This window comes from Bidens hawaiensis, unplaced genomic scaffold, assembly GCF_021521415.1.
Source record: "Bidens hawaiensis isolate Kalapana, Puna unplaced genomic scaffold, B.hawaiensis_p1.1 tig00029326_1, whole genome shotgun sequence".
Lineage (NCBI taxonomy): Eukaryota > Viridiplantae > Streptophyta > Magnoliopsida > Asterales > Asteraceae > Bidens > Bidens hawaiensis.
Genome location: NW_027494849.1, coordinates 43,822 through 63,321, shown reverse-complemented (window position 1 = coordinate 63,321; position 19,500 = coordinate 43,822). Strand labels below are relative to the sequence as shown.

The 19,500-nt window shown below is 37.1% G+C and overlaps 2 protein-coding genes across 2 annotated transcripts; both read right to left on the bottom strand.

The window, feature by feature from the left end:
* Window positions 1-372: 372 nt before the first annotated feature.
* LOC143578725 (glycosyltransferase BC10-like) lies at window positions 373-1,478 on the bottom strand. The gene has a single exon (XM_077062207.1). The coding sequence runs from the start codon at window positions 1,378-1,380 to the stop codon at window positions 487-489; it is 894 nt and encodes a 297-aa protein (XP_076918322.1). The 5' UTR covers window positions 1,381-1,478; the 3' UTR covers window positions 373-486.
* Window positions 1,479-5,625: 4,147 nt separating this feature from the next.
* LOC143578714 (glycosyltransferase BC10-like) lies at window positions 5,626-7,371 on the bottom strand. The gene is made up of 2 exons (XM_077062198.1): window positions 6,946-7,371; window positions 5,626-6,270 (listed from the first exon to the last, which is right to left on the bottom strand). The coding sequence occupies exons 1-2, from the start codon at window positions 7,369-7,371 to the stop codon at window positions 5,626-5,628; spliced, it is 1,071 nt and encodes a 356-aa protein (XP_076918313.1).
* Between the last annotated feature and the right edge of the window lie 12,129 nt (window positions 7,372-19,500).

Genomic DNA, 19,500 nt, shown 5'->3' with positions numbered 1-19,500 from the left:
ATTATATCGTGATAGGGACCTAATAATCCGAAATTCGCAAATTAATCAGTGAATTACATTTACGTAGTATATATCGATACAATAATTTGAAACTTGTTTTCATTTATGTTAATTTATAAAATGAAAATGCAACTAACTACGTTTGATGTTCGTTTCTGAAGCAAAAGGTGTAGGGTTAAACAATTGGCCGACCACTCTCTCTCTGAACTCCAGGCTACTGAAATTGAAATCCGATTTAAAATTGTCAAAAGAAAGAACAATAAAGGTTAGATTTTCAGGACACGTATCATTAGAAAGGAACGTATCTATTTGAAGAAGGAAAAGTTAATTGTAGATATACCGAAAAGAGACTAGCAACATCTGATAAAACCAAAACCATGAAAAAGTAAGGTACAAACATTACAACGCAGGGTACAACAGTCGATGCACAAACCTAGACGAAATTGTAATATTGTAAATTATAAATAATAAATATTAAAAAAAAAGCTATAAGTTGAATTGCATAAGCTTTGGTGCAATTTTTAACAATCTATCCAAAGCACGAGGGGCAAATTTCCTTGCAAACAAATAACATATTTGGTTTTTCTTCCCATTATACTCGCAACTTCTATTATCCCTTAACTTTAATAAAAACTTTTTGGTCACATCATTGCTCGTGTATTGAGTCGGGTGGGCTCCAGGTATCTTCCAGTCAACAAAAGTCAGAGTCCTATTAGCATTTGTTCCACCGAATATCTTAGTGACAAATGTTGGTAAGTAATACTCGTCAGCGAAACATTTTCCGTCACAAAAGTCATGGAAAACGGAGAAATACTTCTTATCCGCTATCACCTCAACAGCTAGGTCACGATCCATCTCAAACCATTGTGACCCTTTACGCCATTCCTTAATATCCACAACAGGCGCCATTTTCTTACTATAACGGTCACGCCCAACGGGGCCCGCTAGGTCATACGACTCCACAAAGTTATATTTCGAGTTAATAAGGTACGAGTAAACCATCGAAAAGTTAAACAGCGGAATACACGCTTCAGACAGAAGCACAAACCGTTGGTTCGAGTAATCCAACAACGCGTTCGCTAACAATCGACGCTCCGCCTCAATCATATTAACTTTCCCCCATTCCACACCCTTACTCGGAACCCTCCGCCCGTGAAACACCGAACCCTCCGGCTCGGTCACATTCCACGACCGATTCGACCCGTGAACATAAATTGTGAAAAGACGATTATACCCTTTTAAAAACCCCTCCCACAACGGCGCCAACACCACCGGACCTCTCACCAAAAACATAAACGCCACCTTCGGCGTTCTCTCGAACGGATGCTCCCGAACCTTCGCCACCATCGACGCTCTCCAAATTAGCTCCTCGTCCGTCATATCGTGTATTATCTCCGGCGGCGTCAAGTAACTTTTCAATCCGACTTTGACCCGCGATAGAGGCGGGGTTTGAGGCGACGGTGCCGCCGGATTTCCTCCGCCGGATACGGCGGCGCCGGAGATGTTGCCGGAGTGGTCACCGGAGAAGAAAAATTGGGGGAATTGGAAATTGAGTGAAATGTATTTGAATTGGGAAGTGAGGATGATGCCGGAACATAAGCCGAAAGCGAAGAATAAGATGAAAGATATGAGATTTGATGGTGGATTGAAGAGCTTAAAGAGTGATAAGATTGATGGGTTTGATTGGTTTTCATTGTTGGGTTATTAAAAATTGAATCTTGATTAATTTGCGGAGCTTGAAAATGGTGGATGAAGAAGACAGGGGTTTTATGTAGGTGATGATGATTTATTTAAAAAGTGTAATTTTTTTATTTTTTTATTTTTAATGATAACGTTCTTATTTCCATAAAAGAAAAAAACGTCAATTCTACATTTATTATTATAATACTAATTTTTTTTAAATTTATTATTATTTTTATTTTTATATAAAAAGTTAATACTAGAAAAAAAAAGTGAAAAAAATCACTGTCACGTTGGTGAAAACTGGCCTTTGAAAAAGTACGTAGCACTTTCATGTAAAAGGCGTGATTTGTTTGAAATTGACGGACAGGTAAATTAATTAAAAAATTATTGTAGCTCCTTTTTGTTTCTACAATTACGATGTCATTCAAAACACTTGGAAAACGCTCAGATCATGTTGGTGCTAGGGTGTTATATACAAGTTGTGGTTTTGGGCGTCTGTTTCACTAGATATGTCGCTAACACACGTTTATAGGAAAAATATAAGGTTTGTTTGTTTTAGGTATCATGTTTGTTGCGGTTAAGCGAATAGTTGAGATAAATATGTAATTAGCAAAAATCTGGAATCAAAAACGAGAGATGGTCCATTTGCCTACTTAATTTCAAAATGTTATAACGAAATAACTCGACTATTTGCATATTTTTTTTTGTGAATCTTACTATTAGAACTTATTTATATGTAAATCAGATACGTATACGGTTTCACTGTAATAGGTCTATTATAAATATATTTAAAATTGTAAGTTTACTAAAAAGTGTATTGTATTTGGTTAGATGAGTTTTTAGAGTTTTTTCAACTCAAATGAAGTTTTTATTTTTATCCTAAGTAATGTTTGATATGGTATAAATGAAACTGGATATATATTTACTTCACTTAGTAAATAATACAAGAGAATATTTGAAAATGGATATATATTTATTTCACTTAGTAAATGGTACAAGAGAATAGTTGAAAGGTTTTGGTGAAAAAAATTAAATGATTAGATTGCATCTTAATTTATAACGTATTCCATATTAAATGCAACAAATTTTACATGATGTGTGCATATCATGTATCAGCATTTTAATTATTTTCTATAAATATAAATAGGCTATTGTGTTTTCTTTTTAATTTATCAATACTACATTGTGAAATTCTAATATGTTATTGCCATATCTCAAAATACTAGAACATGTTGTTATTTGGTTGCCTTCTGTTTTGATGTAATAATTACTTTTTAGTTTTATATAATAAAATGCAATTTAAGTTGTTTTGTTAATATGAAATCATCTAAGTTGTTTTGGATCCTTGAGTTAAATGGGTTTTATTTCATCGCACTGTCGTGCATCCAGGCGAGTGTTTACGGGCGTTGGCCTTATGTGAGGGTTTTTCCCTGATCAAAAAACTGAGTGTATCCTAATACACTAAATTTAGCCAACAGCTCATTTAGAGGATTAATTGGTCGTTAAAAAAAGTTTTTATGTTAATTGCAAGACATCTAACATCTTACCTAAAGGTTACAATAAAATCTTTGTATTTAATATTCTAAACTTTTCCTGTTTAGGAGATGAGTTTTCCCTCTCTAACATTTTTAACTTTTAAAACCATTAATTCAATGGATTTATATGTTTTATTTCTTCAACATTGATCCATGGATGAACATTAATTCATCATTAAAGTTTTATTTAAGCTTTTTGTTTAAACATAACAATTCCAACTTTTATTCATTTAAAAAAACATGTTTCTTAACTTTGGTCGTGAACCCATAGACTCACAACTATTAAACCTATCCTAAATCATATACTCAACGTAAGAAATGCCTAGGCGATGATAAACAATGTTGTTATGATATTAGAAACTCAACCGAACTGTATACTTCTTGACCGTCTTTTTTAACAATACATTCAATCTAAAAATTAGGATGATAACTACATTAAAACGAAATCACAACTAAAACAAGGTTGCGAACAAAATGTTACTTCTGAACATCTTGTCATTGCTTTCTCACACAATACCAGTCCTTTGTTGGGGTTTGTTTTGTGAAAGGAGTAGAAAGAGCGACGTGTGATATTTATTTTTGAAGTTTAGTAAATACCATAAATGATCATGACTACCGGAGTCATATCGAAACTAGTATGTTTCCACTTAGAACGGCATTTATAAGTCACATTTCACTTTTGTATGTTTTAACCCGCATAACCCTTTTCGTGTTGATCAAACTGTAAACAGCCTAAGTTATAAACAAGGATAATATTAAGATCATTTAAAAAATATGATTTTACAAAAAACAATGCATAAAATGGTATATTATAAAGAAAAATATACATTGGTTATGGAAAATATAAGTGGTCGTGGGTTCGAGTCCAATGGATGACGCCAATGAATAAACACTAAGTCTAACTCGATATGGTTAAACCTAATATTTTACCCAAGGATAGATTTATATGTAAACTGGCATATATAGGTTCAGTCTAACATCTATTACTAATAAGATTACGGATAATGATGAGTTCCAACAGATGATCCACCTGCAAAACGAAGCACCGTGAGCTCGTTACAAGAAGGGGAATATGGGGTTCTTCTCGTAACCACCCTCCGGTAGGGGTGAGCAAAAAACAGTTCGGAACCGTCAGAACCGAGGAACCGGAACCGAACCGGTGCCTCAAAACCGCTAATGTGTGTATTGGTTCGGTTCTCAGAATTTGCATTAAACGGTTCCCGGTTCGGTTCCGGGTAAAACCGGCGGGTTCTAGACTTGGAACCGAAGAACCGGAATATTCAAAAAGTTTTAAATAAATTTACCAATCCCCATTTTTTATAGAGTAACTTATTAACTGACATCCATTCAATCATTTTTTAATTCAAATCTTCTTTCTTTACGTTCAAGAACTAGCAACCAGCAACCATGATCAATTTTGATTTAAGCTATCAAGGTAATTTAATATAAAATGATATGATCTTCCATTAATCTATCGTTGCTAATGATTTATTTAACTTCAACACATAGGTTTTAATAAAAAACATAACGGATGTTCATGTTGTAATCTAAATTAATTTTACCGTGAAAGAAGACATACAATTGTATAAACTTATTTTACAATTTGCAAAATTTGCATAACTCATTTGATAAATAAATGATCGAACCGGTTCTAGCCAGAACCGATTAGCGAGAACCGGCTTTAGCGGTTCTGAAACCGAACCGGTTTACTAAAATAGGTTCCGGTTCCGGTTCTATTTTTCACTCACTTTCGGTTCCGGTTCGGTTCTCGCGGTTCTGAACCGTTGCACAGCCCTACCCTCCGGCGTGAGAATTTGTATGGTAGGTGATCGGAATATATTTAGAGAGTTTAGAGAGTGTCGAATGGAATCTTTTTACCGTTAAAACTCATCCTGTATTTATAGCCGAAGGGGGGAAGGGTAAAGCCAGCTGTCCCACTCAATGGAAGCTTCTATTCTCATGGTCTTTCTTGATTGGTTAGACAGTCTGGCCAGTGATATTCTTTCTTTCTGTGCAAGTACCGTATTGACTCATTCTCATTGGTCCATCGTGCGTCCATACAGTTGCCAGGCTATTGAGCAGTAGTACCTCACCGTGTGTCTTGCCTATAGTGGTACTTCCGCTTTCTTTTATTACTTCTTATTATTATGAGTGTATATTCCGCGGTGGGCTTGTGGCGTCTTCGCAGACGATACTCTTTCCACGGGTTCTTTCTTTTGGCTTGTTACTTGTATGGTGTGTTTGGTACCTTACCCTCACATGTTAAAATATATTTGTATCATATATATTTTATGGGAAGCATCTAGAGTAATGAAATATATAAATATTACTCCAAATTGGAAAATGATTTTATAAATAAATATATGTGCATATAATAACTTGTTGCAACATAATATACAAATTAACTTTATGGGCTAAACCCGAACAACCTCGGACCTATCATCAACAATGGCTCTAAACAACTCGGATGAAACTTCCTAGCAAATAAAAAGCAAATCGAGCTATTACCACCATTATAAGTACAATTGGACTCGTATCTAACTCTGTTTAGAAACGTTTCTGTAATATTTATTTTCCTGAAGGTCTCCGGGTGCGACTTGTGACCAGACCAATCAGTCCATGTTATGGTCCTGTTTGTAGTCAAATCCAGACGAACTTTATTTACCAGTGTAGGTAAGTAATGTTCGTCCATATAACATGGTAGCAAACAATGGTTCTGAAATACATTATAATATAACTTATCATATATTATTTCAACCGCAAGTTCTCTGTTGATTTCAAGCCATTGTGAGCCTTTACGCCAATCCTGCAATTTTATTGTTGGACCCATTCGCTTGTTGTATCTCCCACGACCGATCTTAGTTGGATCGTCAAACAAACTAAGGAAACTTTGGTTGGCATGGATAAGGTAGTTGTAGATGGTTGTGAAATTGAACAAAGGAATACATGTTTCCGATAGAAGTATGAATCTTTGATTGGAGAAGTCGAGTAGCGCGTTTGCTAGAAGTCGTCTCTCGGCATCGATCATGGTTGATTTACCCCATTGAACATGCTGTAGAAAACGCGGAAAACATTACATTGACCGCGGTCATTATATATTAGCAATCTAAATTCGGTCACAAAGTTAAGGATCTATATACAACTTATCATTATTGGTTGTAAAGTTTGTTGTGAATTTATTTAAAAAAAATGGTAAAATGTATAAAAATCCATCAAAATATGTGAAAAAAGTTAATATAAAGTATAATAACAATGGTTAACAATTTTCTTGAAAAGTTATAAAAACAGGAGCAAACTATGTAAAAAAAACCGGTAAAGAAGTAAAAGAAATTAATAAAAATAAATAAAATGGTTGTAAATCTTTCATAAATTTATAATAACAAATACCTCAAAATTGAATTAAATAGTTGTAAAGTTTGTAGAAAAAAAAAGTAGATAAATATATACTTATACTAGTTTAAAAAATCGATCATAAAAGGTTCAACTTCAAAATTGAACGCAAATTTAACGACGATATTGTCAATCGCTAAATCAGTCACAATAGTTATTGCAAAACATATCAATGATGGATAATTTTTCAACGAAAAATATTTTAAGCACAACTATCTTTTAGCGACTAATTTATGACCCTTTTGCTTACAACAAACATATTTTTTATGAGTGTATTCTATTAACTAATTTAAAAAAGAAACTAATACTATCAAATAAAATTTTTTGTGCATCAAACCTTGCTTGGAATTCTTCGTTTATAAAACACTGACGAATTTGGAGGTTCATAATTAAAATCCGGAGATGTATGAATATAAATTGAGAAAAGACCTTCATGCCCTTTAAAGAACCTTTCCCAAAATGGGCCCAAGGGCAAACTACCCCTAGTCAAGAACATAAAGGCTATTTTACTTTGACCCTCTACGAACCGCGGGACCCTCGTGGCTTTTTCCATAAGCTCGTTGTCACTCATCGCATGCCAGATGTCCACAATACCGATCGAATCAGTAAATTCCACAGTTAGGTGAGTTGGTGTAGAAGGTGAAGATGTTGAACATTTATGACACAATGTGACTGCGGTAACAGAAGGGAAATACAAATCATGTGGGACTACAATCATTTTGTAATGATCAACGACAAACGTGCCGAGAACAAACACAGTCATTGACATGACTACACACATGGTTATGGTTGAGGTTATATGGATGTAGCCTTCATTGATCCATTGTTTTGCATTAGTCTTGTAATGCATTTTGAAATGTTTGTAGAGTTTTAATTGGTAATATTAAATGTTTTATAGTATAAATTAACTAACAAAATTGATAAAAGTACAATGCAAGTACTTTTTTTGGCTTGTAGGAATAGTGTGATAACTATATAACACGAAAGCTTCACACAAATGTAAATGTTGTCATGATTAATCGTGTTTCTTTAACCGTAGATTATGTAATGTGTAGCATAAGATTAATTAATGTGTTGTCATGATTAATCGTGTTTCTTTAACCGTAGATTATGTAATGTGTAGCGTAAGATTAATTAATGTGTTACAATAATCATTGATTATATGAATATTTTTCGTCTCAAATATGTTAAATATATATGAGTTGATGCTACACTAAAATTTTATTGTGTGAATTTTATGAAAATCCATGATAAGACATGTATATATTAGAACGAGGGTATGGATGTGTTCATTAAATCATAAGTGGTTTTAGACGTACTTTGTAATGAGTTGGATGTACCATTGTAATCCTACAACCCATTTATAGATTAGAACTGGATAACATGGTCGTTTACACCGAGGGTCCGAGGCAACTTTCAACTTTGGTATGCCCAGAAACACTAGTCAACTTCGGGTGTTTACTATAGTCTGTTCATAAGTTTTTCTTGGATTGTATACATTGCTTACAAATCATATAAGCTAATTATCCACATAGGTGAATTAGCAATGATTTTTTCAATGTTGACGACAGCGACGGATCTACTTGGTGCTTAGGGATAGTTCGGACTACCCCTCAACTTTGCCATTGAAGTTTAAAATTAGAGTAATATTTTTCTTCTTCGCCGTTTTATGCATTGGGTATCCTACTATCCTATATCCAAAAAATATATTTTTAAGATGCCTTTGAAATTTGTTCTAGATCCGTCAATGGCTGACGATGATCTAGACAAAACTAGAATTTATAGGTTTGACCCGTATGAAAATATACGTCTGATTTCTTAAGACGGTTGCCCAAACTAAAGAAACAAGTTGTTAGGCTCAGTGTACAGGAGCGATAACATGCCTGAAAGTAGGCGATAAATGGAGTGTACACCCCCCACCCCAAAGCGACAAAGGGGCGAAATATGGGGGGATGAATTCTTGTAGCCCTTCTTCACTTTTGTTTTATTATTATAATTGTGTGTGTGATTGTGATATACATATATACATATATATGGGTCTATTATTATTATAATTGTGTGTGTGTGATATATATACACACATATATATGGGACTACAACACCATTACATTCCTAAAACTTGCTGACCGTGTGTCACATGACGCAAGTCGTCCCATTTTGTAGTCCCTTCACTACACATAGCCTTACCATACATCTCTATGTAATTGAACATTGGTCTAAAACTAGCAATAAAATCTCTATCATTGAGATGCAACATAACTCAATGAAATAAATCAGGTTAAAACAGCACATTCTCATACAATTTTTAATGGCATAAAAAATTATAGGTCTTTACGATCTTTATCCAGGGTCGTCTCCGAGAATACTTTAAAATTTCGGGGCTCGAAATGATCATATTAAAGGGCTTTAAAATCATAATTTTTTAATTTATGTGATAAATAATTTAACAATTTTACTAATTTGGTTGCATTTTCAAAACCTAATACAAATCAAAATCAAAATCAAAATCAAAATCAAAGCAAATGATAATAATAATAATAATAATAATAATAATAATAATAATAATAATAATAATAATAAGTTACCATAATAGCCAATATAAAACACAAAGGAATTTTTCTTTTTCATAAAAAAAACCCATCAATTTGAACCATGATCTTTGATTTTATCGACCGACGCTATAACAATAGCAACAAAAAGTCATTTTGTAGACTTATAAGTATATATTATTATTTTTCAATAATTGCGGGTCTCTTGAGAAAATGGCATTGAGCATTCGACCCCCTGACCTTCTTTTGGGCCGGCTCTGCCTTTATCTATTGAAATAAAATAAGTATAAAAATTCGGCTGCATTGAGAAACCCCTTTTCTAGAGACACCATCCATTTTACTAAAACACCTATCAATGTATCCCGTATAGGGCTATACGGGGCGTATAGGTCCTCATATATGCCCCATATAACACTATACAACGCGTATTGGGCACCCGTATAACCCCCGTATAGCCTTATACGGGGCATATAGGGAAGTGTGGGGTTCACCTAGTAGGACCCATTGAGAAATCATATCTCAGAGTTAACCTCCCCAAGCATGCCACAATCAAAAATACTATGGACACTTAGAACAAACTCATCATTTCTGAAGAAGTATAATTATAACTTATAACATATAATATAATAACATGTCAATATGAAATACATTACATAAACATTAGGTTATATGATTGTTGGGTGCAGATTTTTCTATCCTCGGGATTGATCATGATTGGAGGATTTCAACTCATCCTGCCGGTGCAAGTATTCTGAGGATGATATTTGACTAATTCAATTGTCCTATATTATTTATGTTTGTTTTGCAGATAAGACCACTTGATTAATGTGCTTATAAGAACGTGGGCTTGCAACGGATAATATTTGAACTTCGTCAACTTGAACGTGGGCAGCAACGGATCATGGGAGACTTAGTCTAGGGTTTCCGGATTATTCGGAATTTCTGTTGTACTCTTTGCTTATTTAAATGAGCTGATTAAGATCGATTAAGAACACACACTACACTTGTTTAGCTACTAGCACTCATTGTATCACTTAGCACACGATCGTTTATCAGCTCCACCACTTGTAACCACCTTTTTGTTATTAATATAATTGACGGTGATAGTTTTCACCGTCCGGGGTTTTTTGTGCCGGAGATTCTCACAATCAAGGGCTTTTTCCCTTGTAATCAAATCATTGTGTTCACTCTTTTTTTGTTCAAGCACTCTACCACACGTACTAATTTGATCAAAAGTTACTTTGTTAATTTTTGACCGAAACAATGTGGCGCCCACCGTGGGGCAAACGGTGCTTTGATCATTATTCACTCTCAAAGTAAATCCTACTTTCAATATCCACAACACGTCTTCCCAACCAAAGATTGTTTCCTCTTCTACCGCAGCTTTAGATTCATCCGCGAAGCCGCCTATGCCTCCTCCTCCTGCTGGTGGTATTTCGAAGAAACCTGACAATGTTAAGAAGAAACATGCTACTCCCGTGTTCTCGGGATCGAGGCCATCTCCCCAGGATCCCGTCGTGGTGTCCAACAACGACCTTCTGTCTCTGTACAGACGGTTACTGGAACAGATGGATCACCAGAACAAGACTAACCATATGCTCGTGAAGGAACAGGTGGATTTCAAGAAAGCCAAGAATCCGGCGGAATAATTCACACCACTAGTCCCGAGATCTCTGGATTTCACTCCTCCAGGATCTTCAGGATTGGTGCGCCCGGAGCCAACCATGGCGCACAACTTTGGATCCTCATCTTTCCAGCATTCAGGGTCTGCGGGATTGCACTTCTCTGGATCCCAAAGATACTTGTATGCATCCTCTGCTGGGCCTCTTTAACATGCAGGATCCTCAGGATTGTCGCAATTGGGAGGACCCTCAGGATTGTTTCAATAGTCCGGATCCTCAGGATTGTTCCATTAGACGGGGTCCTTAGGTCTTTATCAGCAAGCAATATCCTCAGGATTATCGCAAAAGTCTGGATCCTCAGGATTGTCCCATCAGGCGGGATCTTCAGGTCCTTATCAGCAGGCGGCGTCCTCGGGATTTGCTCAGGCTCAACAGCTCACATGATCCTCTGATGCGCACTAGGGAGACTTTATCCCGATGCAGGCTAACGCTTCGACCGCTCCGTTTACTACTCTTGGAAATACTATGTTTGGGAATACGAGCTACAACGCCCAGACTGTTCCTCAGAATATTAAACAGGGTAACTCTTTCAACACAATTCCATTTAATGCTAATCAAGGATTTTTGCAGGATGCAGGCATAAGTTCAAGTTTAGCCCGAGAATTACAGAAGCTTAAGGACATGATATCAAATGTTCCTGGTGTAATCCGTCCCATAGCTGAAGTTCCCACTGATAGCCACAGAATATCCCGATTCGTGCCATCAATTGGTGACGTACAGATCCCAAAATGGTTTCAAACCCCAAATATGAAACTATATGATGGTTCAACGGATCATGAGGAACACATCGCACAATATTGAGAGCGTATGGAGATCAATCCAATCCCTATGGAAATCAAGAAAGCATGTCTTTGCAAAAGGTTTTGGTCTACCTTGACTGGAGCAGCCCATGAAATGGCTACTGAGTATCCCTCCTAACACTATCACTTCTTTTTCTCATTTAGTTAACATGTTTAATAACCAGTTTTCTTGCAGTAGAACTTTTGATAAAATGACAGGTGATCTTTATAGGGTTACCTAAAATCCTGGGGAATCCTTGAGAGATTTTATTACCAGGTTTAGTAAGGAGTCGCTAGAGATTCCAAATCTAAACCCAGCTTCAGCATTGGAAGCTCTTAAGTTGGGGTTAGAAAAAGACTCCTCTTTCTATGATGATCTTGTTATGACTCCATGCAGGTCATTAGATGAAGCAAGAAGCAGAGCTCTAAGGTTTATCAGGCTAGAAGACGACAAGAAAAACTTTAAAATATCGATATCCTGAAGTATGATCAGACGAACAGGAAAGCCGAATCCCCGAGAAAATCATATCGATCAAAACCTTACTATAAGCCTGATAACCCCAGGATTAATGTAGTAGATGATGAATATGATGAAGAATATCCTAAGGTTTCTGAATATTGTTTTTCTGTTGATATTGGTGGATTAATGTGTGCCATGCAGAATTTAGGTGAGAAAGCTAGGTGGCCAAAGAAAATGAAAAAACAAGGAGCCTGGAAAGACAAATCAAAATGGTGTGCCTTCCATGAAGACTTTGGGCACTTGACTGATGATTGCATTGCACTCAGAAGGGAGATCAGCTATCTTCTCAGCAAGGGCCACTTGAAAGAGCTGCTTGCAGGAAGAAGGGAAGAGAGAAAAATCCTGAAAAAGTTCCTGAAAAGTCGAATCCTCCACCAACGGATGCAAAAACAATCATGTTCATATCCGGAGGATCTGACATCTGTGAAACCTCTTATTCTGCTGCAAAAAGAATTGTTGACCAAAGAAAGTTAGAGACGGTTTACAGACCAACAAAGACATCCTTTTTCACTCAAGAGATGACCATATCCTTCGATGAAAGCGATAGAGTCGATGTTCAGGATCCTCACCATGATAGTTTGGTAATAACTTTATATGTGGCTAACCATTATGTGCACATGATCCTCTTAGATGGCGGAAGCTCTGTCAACATTATTCAACTAGACGTACTGAAAAAGATGAATATTCCTGAAGATGAGATCGTCCCCAGTTCCTCAGTATTGGTTGGATTCAGTGGAGAAACTAAGAACAATATTGGGGAGATCAAGCTCCCAGTATATGTCGAAGGGGTAAATAAAATGCAAAAATTTTGTGTTATTGACTGTTTGTCTTGTTGCAATATTATATTAGGCAGGCCCTGGATACATGACATGAGAGCACTACCCTCCACTTATCACCAATGTGTGAAACTCCCAAGTCCGTGGGGAGTTATCAAAATCATCAGTGATCAACAAGACGCAAAGAATTGCTACACCTCTTCTATGAAGTGTACCGCAAAATCCTAGCAGGCGTAGTAATTACAGAAGCCGGCACGAGACGTAATGGAGGCCAGGAAACAAGAAATTAAAGAAGTACCTCTTTATTCCGAGGATCCTGAAGTCAAAGTGCTGATAGGAACGAGCATTCCTGAAGATATTGAGTCGAATTTGCTTGATTTCCTCAAGTCAAGGCTGTCAACATTTGCATGGAAACATGAAGATATGACAAGTATTTCCAAAGATATTATAACATATAAACTTGGAATTGATAATTCTTTCAGGCCAATCCATCAAAAGGGAAGAAAGTTTGCACCTGAAAGAAACATATTCATTCAAGAGGAAGTAGAAAGACTCTTGAAGGCAAATACGATTAGGGAAGTTCAATATCCCCGATGGTTAGAAAATGTGGTGGTTGTACAGAAAAAGAATGGCAAATGGAGAGTTTGTGTAGATTTCAGAGACTTGAATAAGGCTTGTTCTAAAGATCCATTCCCTCTACCACACATCGATTCGATGGTAGACGCTACAGCCGGCCACGAGATGCTGACATTTACGGACGCATCCTCAGGATTTCAGCAAATTCAGATGGAGCCCTCGGATCAAGAAGATACGGCCTTCATGACTCCCACATGTTTTATATTGCTATGCCCTTTGGACTTAGAAATGCAGGTGCGACCTATCAGATGTTAGTTAACATGATGTTCATAGAGCAACTGGGTGACACGATGGAGGTCTATATTGATAATATGGTGGTGAAGTCCAAGAAAGCTGAGGATCACCTCCAAGATTTCAAGACGGCATTTGATATCTTCGACAAATACAACATGAAGCTGAATCCCTCAAAATGCCATTTCGGAGTAAAGCCTGGCAAATTCTTGGGATACATGGTCACCAAAAGGGGGATAGAGGCGAGTCCGGAGCAGATACAAGCTATCCTGAATCTGAAATCCCCAGCATCAGTCAAGGATGTTCAAAGGCTAACTGGCAGGATAGCGGCGCTCAACAGATTCATATCCAAATCCTCATAAAAGTGTAAAGAATTTTATGATATCCTGAGGAAGAACAAGAAGTTCGAGTGGACCATTAAGCATGAGGAAGCTTTAGCATCCTTAAAAGCTTATCTTTCTTCTGCTCCTCTACTGGTAAAACCCGAGGAAGGTGAATCCCTATCTCTATATCTAGCTGTATCAAATAATGCTGTAAGTGCAGTTTTGGCTAAGGATCTCGAAAGACAACAACATCCCATCTATTATGTAAGTAAAAGTCTTTTGGATGCTGAAACCAGGTATTCTTATCTTGAAAAATTAATTTTAGCACTTATTATGTCATCTACCAAACTTAGACACTATTTTGAAACTCACCCTATATGTGTTAAAACTAATTACCCTATTAAGTCTGTTTTGAGAAAACCAGAAATGCCAGGTAGAATGGAAAAATGGGCTGTGAAGCTGAGTGCATATGATATAACATATGAACCTAGGACTGCCATCAAATCCCAAGCATTAGCAAACTTTGTGGCTGATTTCACCAGTGAACTTAAAGAAAAAGCAGACTTGGAAGTCTAACAACTTGAAGAAACCAAAGATAAGTGGACTCTATACACTTATGGTGCTTCAAATGTTAGAGGAACAGGTCTCGGGATCCTGCTGAAATCGCCACAGGGGGACATTATACCTCAATCCATATCCTGCGGATTTCAAGCCACAAATAATGAGGCAGAATATGAAGCTTTGATAGCAGGATTACAACTAGCAATCGACATGAAAATCAGGTTTATTCAAGTACATGTTGATTCATTATTATTAACTAATCATTTTAATGGTTCGTATACTGTTAGAGGAGAAAAACTAATGAAATATCTAGAGCTAGTCAAAAAACTAGCAAAGTGTTTCGAAATGTTTGATATTTCACAGGTACCTAGAGAAGAGAATGTTGAGGCAAATTCCCTAGCATATTTATCTTCATCCTTCAGGATACCGGAAGGTGTCAAGATTCCTATCATACATATCCTGCCCAACAATAGATGAGCAAGGCGTCAATGAAATATCAAAAGATGATGAAGATATGAGAGTCAAAAATCCTGAGGATGATGAAAATTCTTGGATTATCCCGATCAGGAGATATATTAATAATGGAGTTATCCCCCAAGGATGAAAACCCAAGAGCTTTTCGCACAAAGGTAATCCCATATACTATAATGAATGATATATTATACAGAAAATCTCTTGCAGGACCATATCTTAGGTGTTTAGAGAAAGCAGAGGCTCAAGAAGTTCTTCAGGATATCCATGAAAGAGATTGTGGGAATCACACTGGGGGCAGAGCACTATTCTCCAAAATCCCGATGACAGGATACTTTTGGCTGACGATTAAGAGGGATGCTATGAATTATTCTCAGAAATGTGATGCATGCCAGAGACATAGCAACATTTTGCACCAGCCAGCGGAACCATTGTATCCTTTTATATCCCCTTGGCCTTTCATGAAGTGGGGAATGGATATTGTGGGAAAACTACCAAGAGCTCCAGGAGGAAAAGTCTTTATGCTGGCTATGACAGATTATTTCCCAAAGTGGATTTAAGCGGAAGCCTTTGTTCAAGTCTGTAAGGCCCCGTTACCGGTAGCCCTACTTTCGTGTTGGATTTACTCATAAACGCAGTTCTAAATATCAGAGTTAATTAAAACATTCGCGGAATATAAAAGCTTTCATAAAACATTTCATAACAAAACACGTCTTGTCTTAAAACATCATTTTGTCTTTCAAAATAAACGAAACATTAAACTTAAACGTCTTGAGTCTTCCGATGCCAGCCTCTTATTCAGTGCCACGTGTCTCCTCAAGCGAGCTGCCTCATCCTACTCACCTGCGTGCATACTAAAAGTCAGCTACGCTGAGTGAGTTCTAGTTAATCATACACTATACAATACATATAAACTTATATTCTTTCATTCATACTTTCATACCTTCATACTTTCTTTTGTATTAACTTACTTTCATATCTTACGTTATAAAGAGCATTACGCCCTACATTCCTCGAGTATTATTAGGGCTCGGTACCCTCCTTCCTCGAGTATTATTAGGGCTCGGTACCCTCTTTCCTCGAATATTAGTAGGGTTCGGTTCCCTAGTTCTCGAATATTAGTAGGGTTCGATTCCCTCTTCGTTTCCATACAACCATACATCATACCTCGAGTATTATTAGGGCCCGGTACCCTCTTCGTAACCATACAACCATCCTTTCCTTCTTTTATTAACTTTATCACATTCATACACATAAGCATACATATCATACTTACCTTATACTTAGCGTTACAACCTGACAGTACGTGCAATATCCGAAGATCGTTCACGTACCGTCAAGCCATCATTCATACATATCACATCATTCACATAAGGCATACACTTATCTCTTAGGATAAGCGTATTAACAAACATATCGAGTATGCACACAGCCCCGAAAACATAACACATAATTGGGGCTAGAAACTCACCTGAACACGGTTACGTTCACCGTTAATCGTAATCCCTTTCTTCAGTTTGTGCACGGCTGACTGTATAACAAGTATACGTATCAATTAACTATCACTACTCATATCATCTTTCTAGTCTTAACTACTACCCACAACGAACGGGGGTCCGGGGGCAGCGCCCCTGGCAGCGGGGTCTAGGGGCGGCAGCCCCTAGCAGGGTCCAAGGGGCAGAGCCCCTGGCTGGGGTCGAGCTGACTTTAAGTGAACTTGACACATTAACTGTCTTAACACATTTTTCATTAGATTTTTAATTTATTTTCTAAACGAACTTGACTTTAAGCGAAGTTAAACCTTAAGCGAACTTAACTTTAGGCGAAGTTAAACCTTAAGCGAACTTAGCTTTAGGCGAAGTTATCAGTTAGGCGAACTTGGCCTTAGGCGAAGTTATCAGTTAGGCGAACTTGGCCGTAGGCGAAGTTATCAATTAGGCGAAGTTATCAATTAGGCGAACTTGGCCTTAGGCGAAGTTATCAATTAGGCGAACTTGGCCTTAGGCGAAGTTACCAGTTAGGCGAACTTGGCCGCAGGAGAAGTTAAGCTTTGAAGGCGAAGTTAAGCTTTTGCAGGCGAAGTTGTTCAGGTCAGCTACGGGTTTGGTTTTCATAAAGCATTTTGGCGATTTTAATACCCTTGTTATGGTTCGACATCACCCCCTACGTTCCCTAACCGTTTTCGTTCGTATATATATCCCGTATATACTATAAAGCTTGGACCTTTAAGGTAAAAACGTTCAATACTACGTAAACTTTAAAGGTCAAGAACATACCTTTTATACGTTCGGTGTGGTCGCGGTTTGCTTGGTTATCTCGTATATTGAAGATCTAATAATGGTCGGCTTGATTCTTGGTCTCGGATGTCTCTCTCTCTCTCTCTCTCGGCCGAATATGGTGTAGTGTATGTGTGTGTTTTTGAGTGTGTAGAGATTATGATGGAAATGAAATGAGGGTTTAGGGTTTTAGGTTGGTTTAGGGGATATTTATATCCCTTAAAGCCCATGGACCTAAGGCCCATTCTCATTTAACCCATCTTAATTAATCTAAGTCCATGATCCGTTCTTTACTCGACATTAATTAATTAATAACGCGAAATCACTAAACGTAACTTTCTTTATTTAACATTATAAATTTTAGGATGTTACAAGGTCAGAGAGAAAGAAGTTATCTCATTCATCTAGCGTAATATCCTAACAAGATTTGGGATCCCGGCAGAGATAATATGTGACAATGGCTCACAATTCATCGGCAAGAGAACAACTAACTTATGTGCCAGTTGGGGAATCAAGATGATCACGTCAACACCTGTCCATCCTCAGGCTAATGGACAGGCCGAATCAAGCAACAAAATTATCATCAATAACCTAAAGAAACAGTTGGGGCCTAAGAAAGGAAAGTGGGCCGAGGAACTACCTTTTGTTCTTTGGACAGATAGGACCACTTCAAAGAATGCTACTGGTCAGAATCCTTTCTCGTTAGTATTTGGGGCTGAAGCAGTCATCCCTACGGAGATGGTTATCCCTACAGCTAGAGTCAGTCATCAAAATCCCGAAGATAATACTCAAAGTCTACTTGAAGATCTGGATGCAGTAGAAGAACTCAAGGATTTAGCAAAGATCAGAATGGCGTCTTTTCAGCAGAAGATATCAATGTCCTACAACAAGAATATCAGAGTTCGAAGATTTCAAGAAGGGGATTTGATTCTCCGAAAGGCTTTTCAGAATACTACGTACAAATCCTATAGATTGAAAGATTGCACCAAGGTGGGAAGGTCCTTACTTGATTGACTCAGAAGCAGGAAATGGGGCATATAGATTGTCTACTCTGGAAGGTGACTTGCTACCAAGGGCTTGGAATGCTATACACCTCAAAAAATATATTATGTAAGACTTCTATCCCGAGAATAACTGTTGTATTAAGCAGCTAAGGTATGTATTCGAATTTATATTTTTATTCATTTTCAATATTATTATTCTTCAATCAAGATACTGACTTAAGCATCGGAGGGGTGTTAGCAAGGCTAACACCCACCCCTCACTTAGAGTTGACTGTTTTGTAGCCTGAAGATGTGAGGTATTCTCACATGGAATGAAGTTAATTTGGGCCTTGCCGCCAGTTTCTTTGGGCCCTGTCGCCAGATAAGGTATTATTCAATGCCTTCTAAGGTTTAAGGGGTTTTCACTTCTTCTTAAGATCGCCTGTAGCGCATGTTTATTTAGCCGTAGTTCGAGATGAGGGGCCAACACATGAAATATAGTGACTTGTTACCTCGTTATCCTCAGCTATTGGTTTGAATCTAAAGTTAATGGTAGACGTACCATCTTTAAGGGCCTTGTCGCCAGTTTATTCCTAAGGTTTAAGGGGTTTCACCTCTTCTAAGGGTCTTGTCGCCAGTTTATTCCTAAGGTTTAAGGAGTTTTCACCTCTTCTAATGGCCTTGTCGCCAGTTTGTTTAGGCCTTGTCGCCAGTTTATTGAGGCCTTGTCGCCAAAATTTCTGAAATTATTTTCAGGATAATGTTGATATTGCAGGCCTATCTGTGTATCCCTAGAATTAAAGAAACATTCTGGAAAATAAGGTTGAAGTAGTCTATACATTATCAGAGTTAGTCTCTATGTGATTCTGGTATGACTTCCTGTTTATGAATATTCTATATTACTTGTCTTATTTATATGATGAATTTTATGACTTGATATTGGTTTATTGACTAAAACTTAAGCTATTACTAAAGAATTTCATTTCTAACAAACTTAAATTTTTCTCTAAGAACAGAAACAGGGAAAGAGTACCAATATAAGTCATAAAAGGTTGTTATACACTAATATCATAATGCAGGAAAAGATGATTCGGGTTTCACTCAA